The 13952-nt window shown below is 37.7% G+C and overlaps 3 protein-coding genes across 8 annotated transcripts in view; 2 read left to right on the forward strand and 1 right to left on the reverse strand.

Moving 5' to 3' along the window:
• Positions 1–6067, forward strand: part of micall1a (MICAL-like 1a) — a 21898-nt gene extending 15831 nt beyond the window's left edge. For all 4 annotated transcript variants that reach the window (XM_008408843.2, XM_008408869.2, XM_008408851.2 and 1 more), the window contains 7 exons: positions 1602–1736; positions 1831–1957; positions 2790–2880; positions 3325–3398; positions 3529–3643; positions 3730–3776; positions 3864–6067. In XM_008408843.2, the coding sequence (XP_008407065.1) occupies positions 1602–1736; positions 1831–1957; positions 2790–2880; positions 3325–3398; positions 3529–3643; positions 3730–3776; positions 3864–3997 (723 nt within the window). In that variant the 3' untranslated portion in view covers positions 3998–6067. The remainder of the gene's footprint in view (positions 1–1601; positions 1737–1830; positions 1958–2789; positions 2881–3324; positions 3399–3528; positions 3644–3729; positions 3777–3863) is intronic.
• On the reverse strand, positions 6035–12818 carry lg1h22orf23 (linkage group 1 C22orf23 homolog). 2 transcript variants are annotated; one of them, XM_008408896.2, is made up of 7 exons: positions 12735–12818; positions 8249–8342; positions 7895–7957; positions 7170–7313; positions 6897–7037; positions 6627–6724; positions 6035–6241 (listed from the first exon to the last, which is right to left on the reverse strand). In XM_008408896.2, exons 2-7 carry the CDS (start codon positions 8340–8342, stop codon positions 6179–6181), a joined length of 603 nt encoding a protein of 200 aa, XP_008407118.1. In that variant the 5' UTR covers positions 12735–12818; the 3' UTR covers positions 6035–6178. The 2 variants fall into 2 exon arrangements, with proteins under 2 accessions (XP_008407118.1, XP_008407110.1); XM_008408888.2 differs by lacking the exon at positions 12735–12818 and adding an exon at positions 8672–8760.
• klf1 (Kruppel like factor 1 (erythroid)) overlaps positions 10862–13952 on the forward strand; it is a 4311-nt gene continuing 1220 nt past the window's right edge. The window contains exons 1-3 of one of the 2 annotated variants that reach the window (XM_008408915.2): positions 10862–10976; positions 11092–11172; positions 12747–13602. In XM_008408915.2, the coding sequence (XP_008407137.1) occupies positions 11098–11172; positions 12747–13602 (931 nt within the window). In that variant the 5' untranslated portion in view covers positions 10862–10976; positions 11092–11097. Of the gene's footprint in view, positions 11173–12746; positions 13603–13952 lie in introns of both variants that reach the window. The other variant, XM_008408909.2, reaches the window with a different exon arrangement.

Below are 13952 nucleotides of genomic sequence, written 5' to 3' on the forward strand. Positions count from 1 at the left end.
GGCAGCCTTGGCGAAGTCCAACTCTCACCGGAAACGAGCCCGACTTATTGCCTGCAATGCGGACCAGACTCTGACACCTGTCATACAGGGACCTGACAGCCCGTATCAAAGGGCCCGGTACCCCATATTCCCGGAGAACCTCCCACAAGGCCCCCCTAGGGACACGGAATACATTAACACATATTCATGACATGTCTTGGTTAAACTAATTTATCTTTGGTGTAATTCCAGTGCTGAAAAATTTACTTTATACCAGGCGAGTTTCTTTCACCTGAGAATGTGAATCTGTGCTGGGCTGATACTGTGCTTTCAAATAATTTTAACAGTGCTCCTGAAGAAGATTCATAACTTATAATTTTATAAGTCTGAAACAGGAACAGGTCTGGAAAAAAAACCCTGTGTGCTACATTCAAGAGAGAGATTCCTGTGATGCATCAAAGAGTGATGTCATCACTGCTGATGTCATTGTTACCACTGGAACTGAACATTCTAATGGTGCACTCACACCAAACACGCCCCGAGCGCCAGGCGAGTCCGGCCCACCCCCAAAGCCAACGCGGAGTGCTGGACACACTCCAAATGGTTGAAAACGTGCCAAAACGGCCCCCAACGTGCCTCCACACAGACCCTGAATGCAAACCAGGCACGCCCGATGCCCAAAACGTGCCCGGTGTGAACGCACCACTACATGTCCAGTGTCATATTAGGTCCATCACATTAGAACCAAAGCCCGGTCCCAATATAATGGATTCATTGCTTTAGTTTAGGGGTAATTAAGTTTTAGTTAATAGTAGGGTTAGGAATAGACTAGTATTGGTTAGGGTTGGGGAAAATGTGTGGGTTGGGCAAAATCAGAGCTACTAAAATGAAGGGGAATCAATGCAAAGTTCTAATATGGGTCGAAATAGTTTTGACAAACCTGTGTTGCATTTTGTTTTCTAAATCATTCTATAAATAATGATGTTATAATGTTAGGTTGTTTTTCTGCATAGCTGCAGTACATTAGTAGCCTAATGTGTTGAATGTGCTGAGACACATTCAATGCATTAGATGCCAATCGGAACCAAAAGTTTGCCTTTTGGTTCCTTTGTGGCATCATAGAGTGATGACATCACTCCTGATGCCATTGATACCATTGGAACTGAACATTCTTTTGGGGATTTTATATTATATAAAATATAGCACATTTTCAGCAACAAGGCAATACAAAGTGCTTATTGTAGCCTCATGTGAAAACATTTTGCTAGTCAATGTCAAACATAGAGAAGTTTTAATATTTGTTATCAAACATTATGAAGCCAAAAGAAGAAAAAATACTCAGAAATGTGCAGTTCCAACCTCGAGAATCAACTCAAACCCAGTTTCACACAAATACAATGACGCTAGCATAAATGTTTGGCTGTTGAACGGGAACGTTCAACGTCACTAGCAAGCTAATTTTCTTTTAGCTAATTTTCTTTTCTCTTCTATAAGAAAATTATCTTGGCTTTTTTCTATTCTTCCTTTTTCTTTCTCTCTGAAGAATAAGTTCTCTTTTGCGACATTGGTTTGCTTATCTTCCATCAAATGTCTTTTTTTTAAATTTTATTTTATTTATGCAGAAGTTTTGTAAGGAGAATCCCTTCAACAGGAAAGCTTCTCCTTCCAATGCCAAGTCTGAAACTCAACCTTCCAAAGGTCCTCGTCCTGCCAGACCCCCGGCACCAGGACACGGCTTCCCACTTATCAAACGCAAGGTGTGAAATAGCTTGGCTTGATCGTTTTTTTGTTGTTGTTTTTTTATGATACCTACAGGATACGTTCTCACCAGGCTCCAAATAATCCTTGCAGGTGCAGTCGGATCAGTACATCCCAGTAGAGGACATCCATGCGGAGTTGCTTCAGCTGGAGAAGCAGCTGGATGAGCTGGAGCAGAGAGGGGTGGAGCTGGAGAAGAAGCTCAGAGACACTCCTAACGGTGTGGTTTCTGTTATTTCTCGATGCAATACAGTAAATATAAAAAGTCTACTCAACCTTGGAAATATTTCTGTGACTTAAATAAAAAAAATTGAGACAAAGATAAATGATTTCAGAGCTCGTTTCACCTTTTCATATGACCGTTGCTTTGTACAGTTCAAAAGGGGAAAAAAGTAAATATTTTAGAAAATAGTAAACATGAAAGAGTAATCAGGTTGCATAATCTTAAAGCAATACTTTGCTGAATCATTTTTCAATTCCAGGTTTCAGTCTTGTGTGGTAGTTGCAGGATCTTCATTAGGTGTGCGTCACTTTGGCTAAACCTGTGGTTTGTATAGAGTTTACAAAAGGATCAAAATCTCATTTTACAACGAACAGTAGGATAAATAGTTAAGTCACTACAGAAACTATTTCTGACAAAAAAAGCAAGACGCAGGTGGGTCAGAGGCTGCTAGGAGCCCACCAGTTGTGAAAATGTTCAACAAGAACTTATTGTGTTCTACTTATCAAAACAAACTAATGTATTCTCCATATATCTGGTTTGAAGAGAGAAGGTTTCTCTTTAAAAGGAAACATCTGGGCATGGCCAAAATCTCCTAATCCCTTCTGGGGAAAACAAATGATGGTTACATTAAAACTTTTGACCATAATATGGCACTAAAACAAAGGTAGGAAAAGCTCTGACGCGACTTACCATGTTCTCCTCTTTTCATGTCGCAGAAACATTTCTACAGGTGTGTAGAGATGAGTTCTGTTCAATACAACTGTTCAAAGAAACTTTGATATTTAATGCCAAGTCATGCTGAAGTATTTCTCTTCTGCTCTCTGTGAAGATGAGGATGAGGAGCGCCTCCTGGTGGACTGGTTCACTCTGATTCACGATAAACATCATTTAGTGCGACGTGAAGCCGAGCTGGTCTACACGTAAGTCTAATACCGAAGAAACGGTTCTCTCCATATTTTGAGGACGAAAAGCAGCAGCAGCAACTGATACTCTCATCGAGCAAACGATTAAATGAATCGGTCCTTTTGTAAAGATAAAAATAAAACTAAATTTGTTTTCCTGTTTATGGTTGTGTACATTTATCTGCAGCTAGCTTTAACTGGCATAAAATTACGGAAGAATTGGACTTTATGTCCATCTGCAATTTTTTAATCCATTTACAGATACAGAAACTACAGGGAAGCTTTTAATTGCATGATTCTTTATTCATTGGCCCAGATCGTTGATGCTTCTGTACACAAACCGTTGACGGTATTTCTATCTTGTTTTTAAACAACGGTGCAAACATGGAAGAGACGAGGTTATATTGCATCTGACAGAAGTAGAACCATGAACCGGAATATGGTGTTTCGCTCTCCACACAGTGCGAAGCAGCAGAACCTGGAGGAAAGACAAGCTGATGTGGAGTATGAGCTGAGGTGTCTTCTCAACAAACCAGGTTTTTATAGACTTCCATAATACCCTTTGACACCTACTGTTTAATTCGCACGATTTGTGCAAAATGAACAGGTTGAGTCTCTAAAAGTGTAAAACAAATGTTTGTATTCTTTAAAAAAAAAAAAAAACAGAGAAAGACTGGACCGAGGAGGACAAGAGTCGGGAACAGGAGCTAATGGCAGAGCTAGTTACCATCATTGAACAGCGCAACCAAATAGTTAACAGCATGGATCAGGAGCGACAGAGGTAGTCAGGAGCTTGCTTCACTGGTATCCATCACTGCTGTACTGGTATATACTGGTCGGTAATATTTCTGATCACTGTGTTAACAGGGAAGAAGAAGAAGACAAACTAATGGAGGCCATGCTGAAGAAAAAAGGTAGGATGTTTAAAATTAGGCGCTGGGTTCCTAAATCAATTTTTTTTTCTTTTGTAATTCCCTTTTCTCTTTTCTTCTTCTGGTCAGACTTTCACAAGGATCCAGACAGTGACCACCAGAAGAAAAAAGGGACAAAGTTTAAACCTATCAAGGTGCTAAAGAGGCTGAGCCATAAAGGAGACGCAGGAAAGAGCCACAGCCCTCGCAAGGACAAAAGTTGAGGAGCAGGGACTGTTGGACTGTTTTAACAAGACTAAATGAGTTTTTATTAAAAGCTGAATTATGAAACATATCAGATCAAGAAGAGAAACTTCCCTTTCCACCATGGCATCTGCTCACAATCCTTCTAAAACGGCTGCAGTGACTGTTTCCATCTGTCTGTGTTTCAAAGCGACGGTCTAACAAGCAAGCGGTGTTGCTCAGTGAACCATGAAGGCTCGGCAGAGGACCATGTTTTAAATTTTTTGTTTCAACTTGACGCCTGAGACCCAACAGTCATGGTTTTATTGTAGGGATGCCCCGATCTGAACTTTGTGGGAGTGGATCCGATCTCTGGTTTCTGTAATGCTTTGACCTTCTGAAACGGTTTTCATCCATATCCAGGTTTACTTGGGGGGCATGAGAAGAGTATTCTCTAAGAAAAAAAAATGCATTAAAAACATTTTTTTACACATTTCTTGCCCTAAACAGTCATTAACAGTTAATCTTGGAAACAGAGACAGTTTCAGACTGTATCTGAGAATATATAGTAATAAATATAATGACAAATTGATATTGAAGGCTGGAAAGAATAGAACAGGCCAACTACAGATAGGGGGGGCACCTATTGCAGTTTTCTGGCCAATCGCTGATTACTTATCTTGAAAAAGCCTGACCTGCCGATTTCGATTTTAGCTCCAATTATTAATTTTTTTCTCTGACATGTTGCTGAGTTGGCAACAGTGGGGTGACTGTTGTTAACTGCAAACCTGCAGACATGCCCTGGTGGGCTGGTGAATCAGTCAAACTTCTCACAGCAGAAAAGAAGTAGTGGCTGATTTTTAGGCCTTTCCTGAGGTAGATGATTGGGAGACGAGACTGACTTCACATGTATCGGATGATCACCGATCTCCCAAAATTAAGGAAATCTGCGCTGTTACATCGGTGCACTAATCTATGATGCAATTCATTCAGCCTTCCTGTTACCTTCTGAATGTGCCGCTCTCTCTTGTTCTCCTGCAGCCTTATTTGCAAAAACATTTTTTGTTTTCAACAGAGTTCTTGGAGCTTCTTCTGACTACATTTTAAACATCCCACAGCTACAGAAAATACTCTCTATACAGTAACGGTGTCCACACCTGAGATTTTTCTTACTCTGACCTGATGGTGCAGAGGTACAGTGCATTCACTGATCGGTAAAAACATCACGTGTTTGAGTTTCAGTTTGGCTACTCATAGGTCAAAGCCTTTAAAGGCCAAAAATGGTCAACTTACAGATAATGTTAACTGATTTGACCTCAATATCACCTTTACTCCTTAGGAGAGAAGATGGAGTTTTTATGTTTCAACCCGTTTGGTTTGAATTGGTGGTACTGTTTTTTTTTTTTTTTTTTAAATTTTTTTTTTTTTAGGATTGTGTTTTTGCTTTAAACTGCAGCATTTTCCATTGAAAAACTCAACCAGCAAAGTATACCTAAAGAATTCCAGCTGCTATAGTGTCTCTGAAATACTTGTCATTTGTTTGTGCCTGTGCTGGAAACTTACAGTATTTATGTGAAGTGTGTGTTTGGAAAAAAGTGACAGGGAGAACATGTTTTTTTTTAAATAACCAGTAGCTCTGTTGTAGTTCTCATAGCTATCTGTCACACATGCAATAATTAGAAAAGGACAGTATATCAATAAGCAAATTACCGTTTAATAGGAGCTTTATCAGGTTTATGTAGGCTTCTTTATGCAATCAATGACTTTCACATTACAAAGCCTTGCTGTTTGTATATTGCCTTAAGGTTGATAGGAAATTGTATTTATGATCTTGCTGTCTGAGTGCCATTTATTTAACTGCGCATGTGGATGAAGGTCTGTGAAGTTCATGTAAAAGCGTGTGTTGTTGCTCTGCTCTTGTTTTTGTCATTTAGCTCAACACTCCCTCTGTCATCGCTCTGCCTCTGCTCTGTGCCTGATTTTTGTCCAGCGTAAACCAAGGGCTTTCTGTCGCACATCTTTCTCGTCTATACTGTATTCTGCAACAGCAGCCGGATTAAATAAAGTACTGACAGATGTAGGGTGAAGAATAAACCGAATTTATTTATCCAGTTTGGGGTTTTTTTTGTGGTTTTTTTCCACTTGAAACATGAGCCAGACAGCAGTTTGAAACGTTCTTCGCAGACCTGTCTCGTCGGTGCTCGTTATCCCTGAAGTGATGTTCACTTGTCTGTTTTCTCCTTGGACTTGCGGTCCTTTTCCAAAGCCTCCAGCTCATGAAGCTTCTGTTGTTGGTTAAAGTACAGGGGGAAAATGTGCCATTAATGTAACATCCTGGGTAAGTGCAAATGTATCACCAGTTGGCTTGATAATGTTAACTTCTGCTGCCAACCCATATAATTTATTTATTTGCTATTTTCTTTTGCATATTTTTGTCGTGATGAAGATCTTAAATTTCTTACATTTGAGTATGTTGGTCACAACATTCCTTCTGTATTGGTCTTATGCAATATTCAAATTTCCTGACATGCTGAATTTGTTTTTTTTTATCAGTAAGACATGATCATCCAAATGAACAACAATAAACACTTTCTATATACATTTGTAGACAATGTGGAAACTAGCATGGATGTAAAAATTTATTTTTGACAACATGAACCACTTGCTCACCTCTTGTATCTGAGATTTGACAATGAAGGAGTCCTGGTCCTGGCCCAAAGCTGCCATATCTTCTAGAAACTGTTTCCTTTCTTCTATTTCATTTAAAACTAAAGAAAAGAAAAAAATGCTTCATGTGAGGAACACAGGGAGAACAAAGCTAGAGAGATTCAGAGATGCTGAGAGAATTACGAAGACTAATTCACAACAACCAAGACTTGTCCTTGATGGATTGTTTTTGTAACGTTGCTGCTCCATCTGGATCTGCGTTCTTAGCGTTACCTTCCTCATAGGGGTCGGGCTTCTGCGCTTCCTCCGGCTTGCAACGTTCAGCTTTTTTTGTTTTTATTGACATTCCAGGGTCTTCATATCGTCCCGTTGCCATGAAATTCTGAAGCCTCCTCTTCTCATCATCCATATCTCCTGAGAGCGCAAGCAGAGAAAGGATCAGTGTGACCAGAACCGGTGTTCTGGATAGTTCTGAACATTCTCCTGCATTCACAGGAGAAATTCTTAACTACTGAAGTTCAGTCAAATATAATTTCATGTACATACGAAAGGGACCAGGGTGAAACATTTCCCTCTCGTAGCTCTTCCCAGCTCGACAAGCTTCAGCAGTGCGTTTCGCAGTCCTTCTAGGCTTGCATTGATGGTCAGATTTACTTGCAGTAGATTTTTCTGAAGCAGAAGTCGACAAAGCTGCACCAACGCAAGGGGGAAAGTTTTTAATTTATTCACCTGTGGGTAGTGATGTGTATTTTTAAAACTGCTGACTGAACACATACTGTGTATTTTCAGCCATATTCAGCCTAGATTTAAAACGTCTAAACATTTAACATCAATACATTAACTACCCACACTGTGTATAAAAATACCGATTTAAAAAACTCTTTATACTACTTGCTAAAGAATCCGTCTATATCGAATGAACTTTTCGCATTTTGTCATGTCAAAGCCACATAATTTCAATCAAGAGAGATAATTATGAATTGAAAAGAAAACTGCAAACATTTTGAGCTGTTTTTATGTTTGTTTTGCATTTGTAGATATATAGATTTGCATTTTTAAAATGTTTTTCATTTAACATGGATGATTTTCTGAATGCACTGTAAAGGCAACAAAAAAAATTTAATGTAAATTGCTATATGCATCATTTGTTAGTCTCTCACAAAAGCCGTTGAGTTGCAAGCTTTTTTTTTTAATTATTTTTGTAACTAACAAGATATTAAAAATACTTTGTTGTGGTAAAGCATTACTGCTTCTGATTTAAACAGACTTACGCGTTGTTGATCTGATGCTCTCTTTTCTCTTGATGTTTATAATGTCCACCTCATCTTTCCTCACTGAACAAATCAGAAGAACATCATGAAAAGCACAAGTGAGACGAGGAGTGCTGAACCACTGACCTTAATGAACAACAACACTATCTCAGCCTTTCAGCCTTTGAGGACACGCATATAAACCCTGTGATGTTTTTTTAATGCATTGTCAAAGGTTTGATAAGCTTGCCTATGTTTCCATCTATCTTTGGCTGTGCAGCTGATATCAAAAATTAGATTTAAAACAACTGTTTGTTAATGTAGTTTAATTTCATGAGTGGAAACAGTAAAATATAAACAAATGTATCCACTCACATTTCTTCAATTCCTCGGCCTCCTTGTTGTACCGTGGGTGTCTGGGATTATTCCACAGTCCTCCTCCTCCTGCACCTATGAAGACGTTCTCCATCTGTAAACACACACACACACACACACACCCACACACACACACACACAGAATTAACAGAAAACCACTTATCCAAGCTCAAAACGTCTCATCTTTATAAAGGTGCTGATATATATGTCACCAGGAAGGTATGGTAAAGACATTTAAATAATTTATTTTTTAATAACTAGCTTGCTTTAACAAGGTTTGGTTAACAACTGTACGTCGCCGCATACAATTAGAAGGCAAATGAAGAGAAACCATAATAAACTGACGATTGTTTTTTAGAAAATAAAGGGAAAAACATTCAAAAGTAGTGACAACATTAACAAAAACAACTAAATTTGACCTACTTTGAGTTTTAAAAGCACGCAAATCCAGAACTCCGCTCAGTGAGTTGGCGAAAGCGTGTTGCTATAGCAACAGCAAAACACTAGGAGAGTCCGACGATAATGGTTGTTTTTGAATTACACTTTACCTATTATTTCAGCAGGTTTATTCATGAAATTTTCGCTTAACAGTAAAAATATGTAAAAGAAAAAAAAGCTCCTAACACTTTAATTTATTAAAGTTAAAAAGTTATGAATTTCCGAGTCTTAAATCATAGATTCAAAGTCATGGGTTTTAAAGTATTAATTTATATTTTTAGTCAAACTATCAGTTTCTATATCGCCAGCTCAAAAGTAAAAATGATACCAGCAAGTTACGAATACATAAGTTATAATTATCACATTCAAATTCGTAACAATGAGACACGAAGTCAAAATGGCAGGTTTCAAAACTGTAATTATTAAATGCAGCTATTTTTATGACCTTTGGCTTTTAAAGTGGTAATTATGTCTTTTAAATTTTTAAACATGAAAAATAAAGTCAGCAATCTAAAATAAAAACTTATGACATGCAATGTTATAATTATGAGATTAAAAGTAATCATTTTAATTTATTTCATACGAGTTTCAGAGTTCTGCTTTTGAATTTCGTATCGTTGAATCTAAATCCCAAAGATTGTTTCTATTGAATTTTTTTATTCAAACACAAGTAATTTTTAACCTTTGGCCTCCAAAGAAACACAAGGTTTTCTGTTAATGTTTAATAAAGAGAATACATAAAAAAATCTTCTTTTTTTTTTGCAGTACACATCAAAATTAGTTTTTAGTTGTGCAAATGGGCCAGATTTTAGTCTACACCATCAGAATGTCATTAAACAGAAGGTGAGAAAGTTATTTAGGTTTGTACAGAGTGACAACTTCTTCATAGTGTCATATTTCTGAAAACATCTGGGATTTATACTACACCTCAAAAAATTCAAGTACTTGCCTCGTCCCAGGCAGGTGCTTGGTTGAGCAACTATCACTTTATTAAAATGCCTGTTGAAGAACTTTATGAATCAAACAAAGTTCATGTTTAAGGCCATTCAGTTTTCTTTATGAGTGTCTGCTGTAATCATCATTCAGATGGAAAGAGAGTCTTTATCAGTGGCGGACTCGTCATCACTGATCAGCAGCAGCCTTTATCTGCGAGTAGGCAGCCGGCTGGCCTCAACCCGTTTCCAAAGATAAACAGCAGCGAGGATTTAATCACCTTCCATGCACAGGTCTTCTCAGAAGCTGCATGTCCGCACCAGCAATATACGGACAGGACTGCGTAAATAACTGGGCTAAACTTTCCATAAGAAAACAAAAGAGACTGGCTTTCCAGAGAGGACTTAGAGCTTTAAAATACTCACTTTTAGAAACATTTTGTTTCTATGTTTTCTTTATTCCTATTTTCTCTTATTTGGGACATATTTACTTATCAAATTAGCAAGCTTTTCTAAAGATAGGCCAACAGAAAATTGTTTTTTTATTTTCTCACAATAACTTGAAATTAAAATTTTACATAAAGTTACACATTCCTGAAATATACCCATAAAGTCTGCATTCTGTGGCACAACAAACATTTATTAAACGGTTTCCGAGCTTTTGGAAATTGTCTAAAGTAAACTACTCATAGGTTAAAGCTAAAAGAACAAGAGAAATGACAGAAATAGGTAAATTTCATAGACTTATGGGGTCTTTCTGTCTTTCTTCCTTCTTTTATTAATTTATTTTCTTGTTTCTTTCTTTCTTGCTTTTTTCCAGTTGTTTCCTACTTGATTTCTGCCTTTTTCTGTAAAATATGTTTCCCAATTATTCATTTTTAGGATTTTACTTTTTTTATGCCAGACATATGGATTCATTCAAGTGTTTCAGCTAAAAAAAATATAAACTATCTGAGTGTCCACATATAAATTAAAAGTTTTTTGTGATAATAATCATTTATTGCAATTCTTTCTTCAAATATTCTGTAAATTGTGATTTAAAATAGGAAAGAAAAAAAATCAATTGTCAATAGTTCAATTGAATAGTTTTTGGCTCTAAATTCTCCAGAGCAGGAAGACGGAGAGTTGAGCAATGAAAAGGGTAAAGTAATTCACTCATGTCTCCTCCTCCTCGTCGTCCTTCTAACGGTCCAGAGCTACATGAAAAAGAGAGATTTGAAATTGGACGACCAGCTGACAGAGACAGACAAGAGACATGAGGAGAGATAGTGATGAGCGCTAAGGAGACTTTACTTCTCTGAGGCCCTCGGGCTCCCAGGGGACTAGAACTGAGCTAAGAGGACTCACAACTTTAGAAAGTGAGGGGAAAATAGTCATGAGAGATTTTACAATTTAAAAAAAAAAAAACTCTGTCAGAATTGTAATCACTGTTAGTATTTTTAATTTATTTTTCTGCACTCCGCCTCACCAAAGAGATTGATGGCTGCCACTCAGGCTACGCTCCCTTCCTTTAGCTCATTCTCTGGTCTTTCTCACTCCACTGACAACATGAAAGTGAGTATGGCATCGTCTCTATGTTTTATTTCTGCACATTGCCAAAACAACAGCATAAAAAACACTTTAAAGATGCAGAGAAGATTGTAGCTGGAGAGTTAAAAGAATATCTAAGAAAAGTGGAAAAGTTAGTAAAATTAGATTTTTTTTTCTGTGCAGTTGATATCTATTTTACTGATAAGAGTTTTCTAAAATGTTCTGAATAAGGTTACAATGTTGCTTGTGATTATATCAGTAAAAAAAAATCTTTTTGTGATCTCATTAGAAAGTGTTTTGTATTTATTGGTATTTTACTGAGGCTGGTTTTTGAAACTTTCACTTTAGATTCGGCTTTAAACAACATGGATGTGCTCAGAGCCGGACCGAGGTACATGCAAACCAAACTGCTACTTAGGGTTTCCAGAGCAGCAGAGCTCTTATAAAACTGCTTCAGTTCTCCCTCAGTATATAAAAGTTGTTCTCAAAATAGCAGATTATAAAGTTTTTTTTGTTTTTATTTATTTAAATCAATTAATTTAACACCAAAATGTAAAAAAAAAAGAAAAAAAGAGTGACAAATGTACTGTGTTTGAACAGAAAAAAAAGAATGCCATAGTTATGCTGGTGGAGTCATAATTGAGCATAATCATAATTACGCATCATGTGTCTGAGCTGCGTTCACATTTTTCTGTTTTCAGATGAATCATTCAGCCACATATTTTAGTGCAGTTTATTCATTACAAAGAAGTGTATAATTATTAACAATGCACTTGTATAATTATCATTTGTTTGTAGGTTTGTCTTTGTGCCACACACTTTTTGGTTCCTCTTAGTAATTACATGATTTCTGAAGATAATAGGATGCATTGTATTTTATTTAGGGTTATCAGAGTAAGGGAGTTGAATACAAATACATACCATAATTTTCAGATTATCATAAAAGAAAAAAAAAGATTCCCCGGCAACTATTGGTTTGTACTACTTTAATTGTTTTAAAACTTTTTTTGACTCATCTATGGAAAAGTTAAAAATGAGTGAAAAATGAATAAAATGAACATCAGTCTGACACATAAAATCTCAATAAAAAAAAACATTTTTAGTCTGTAATGTGAATAAATGTGAAAAAGATGGATAGTATTAATAAGAACACTTCTACTACAACTACTACTAAAAATTATTATTATTATTATTATTATTATTATTATTATTATTATTATTATTATTATTATTATTATTATTATTATTATTATATGTTTGTCTCCAAAGTGATACAAAGTTTGTTACACAAAAAGACCCCCCCAAAAAAATAACTAGCATAATTGCCACAACACAAGCTGATAAACATGACTGTCATGCTGTCAGGTTAAGGAAATTATTGTTTAATTCTAAAACATGTTGAGTTAGCGTTACATGCAAACAAATAAGGGTTTTCCTGGTATTTCTGACAGGCTGCCAAATTTTACTTAGGTTCTCATTAACAATATGACAGGCCCTGAAAGCGTATAATTGTATACATTTTCAATACAGTTTTTGATGTTTATGGAACTCAAAAACAGAAGGTAGGAGTCATCTTATGATCGTACCTTTTGATCTAGGTGTGGAAGTCCAGTGACGGCGCTCTCCCTCTGGAATCTCCAATCAACAAACTTTCACCGGACGGCTCTGAGCAGGTCCAGGTCAGCCAGCAGATGACGGAGGAGCTCCTGGATGACGACAGCCAGACGTCACTGGATCTCGAGTTTCTGCTGTCTGAGTGGAGCAAAAATTCTCCTGATTTCAACCCTCCTTTAGACGGTCAACAGCTGGCACAATCTGACCCACACCTGACCTACCAGGAGGTGGGCATGTTCAAGGAGCAGGCAGGGCAGGGGAGTGTGCAGATGGGCAACACTGGGGTCATGGCTGAGCTCATGTCTCCTCCTGAAACCACATCAGCGCAGCCGGAGATCTACCACCATGACTACACTAGCAACCAGCCGGGTCGACGCGCATTTCCCAACGTACAGAATATCAGTCAGTTTGACATCCCACAAGGAGGCAGTGTAGACAGACACAGCAGGGGAAGTCACACTAAACTCACTTCCTGGGACTTTAACCACTACTACGCCCAGCAACATCACCCACTGCGCACCATGCCAGACAGCAGGTTCATCCAGCCGCAGGTCATGACCTCCAACCCTCGACTTTACAGCTACGTGCCTCATTTCAGTCTCAACTCCAGCTTTCTTGGTGACTACTCCCACCCCCACGGCCAAGCCACGGTGCATTTGGCCAATCGCCAGCAGCCCATGGTGATCAGACCACATTTGCCCCCTGGTGGAGTGGAAGAGAAGCGTGGCAGGAGGCCCGCGGTGAAAAAAAGACCTGCCATCCACAGCTGTGAGTACGCCGGCTGCACCAAGACCTACACCAAGAGCTCGCACCTCAAGGCCCACCTCCGGACCCACACAGGTAAACAAAGGAACAACTGCAAGAAAAGACACTCTTACTACAACCAGAACGGGTATCTCATGTGGAAAGCCACAATTCAATAAATAAGGTGCTGAGTCAATGATTACATGTCATAATTTACAAAAACGGGAACTACACTAAATATGTCAAGTCATTTCAAGTTTATTTGTATAGCGCATTTCAGCAATCAAGCAGTTTGAAGTCAGAACATTTATGTAATTATTTTGATGTTTTAGGAATTTATAAAATCCACAAATACATAGTTAAATGTTCAACTGTATAATTAAAAACTGAACTCATTGTATTTTAAATGCTAAGTGCTTTTGAAATACAATGTCGTTGTCCCATAT

The sequence above is a fragment of the Poecilia reticulata genome, linkage group LG1 (genome assembly GCF_000633615.1).
Source record: "Poecilia reticulata strain Guanapo linkage group LG1, Guppy_female_1.0+MT, whole genome shotgun sequence".
Lineage (NCBI taxonomy): Eukaryota > Metazoa > Chordata > Actinopteri > Cyprinodontiformes > Poeciliidae > Poecilia > Poecilia reticulata.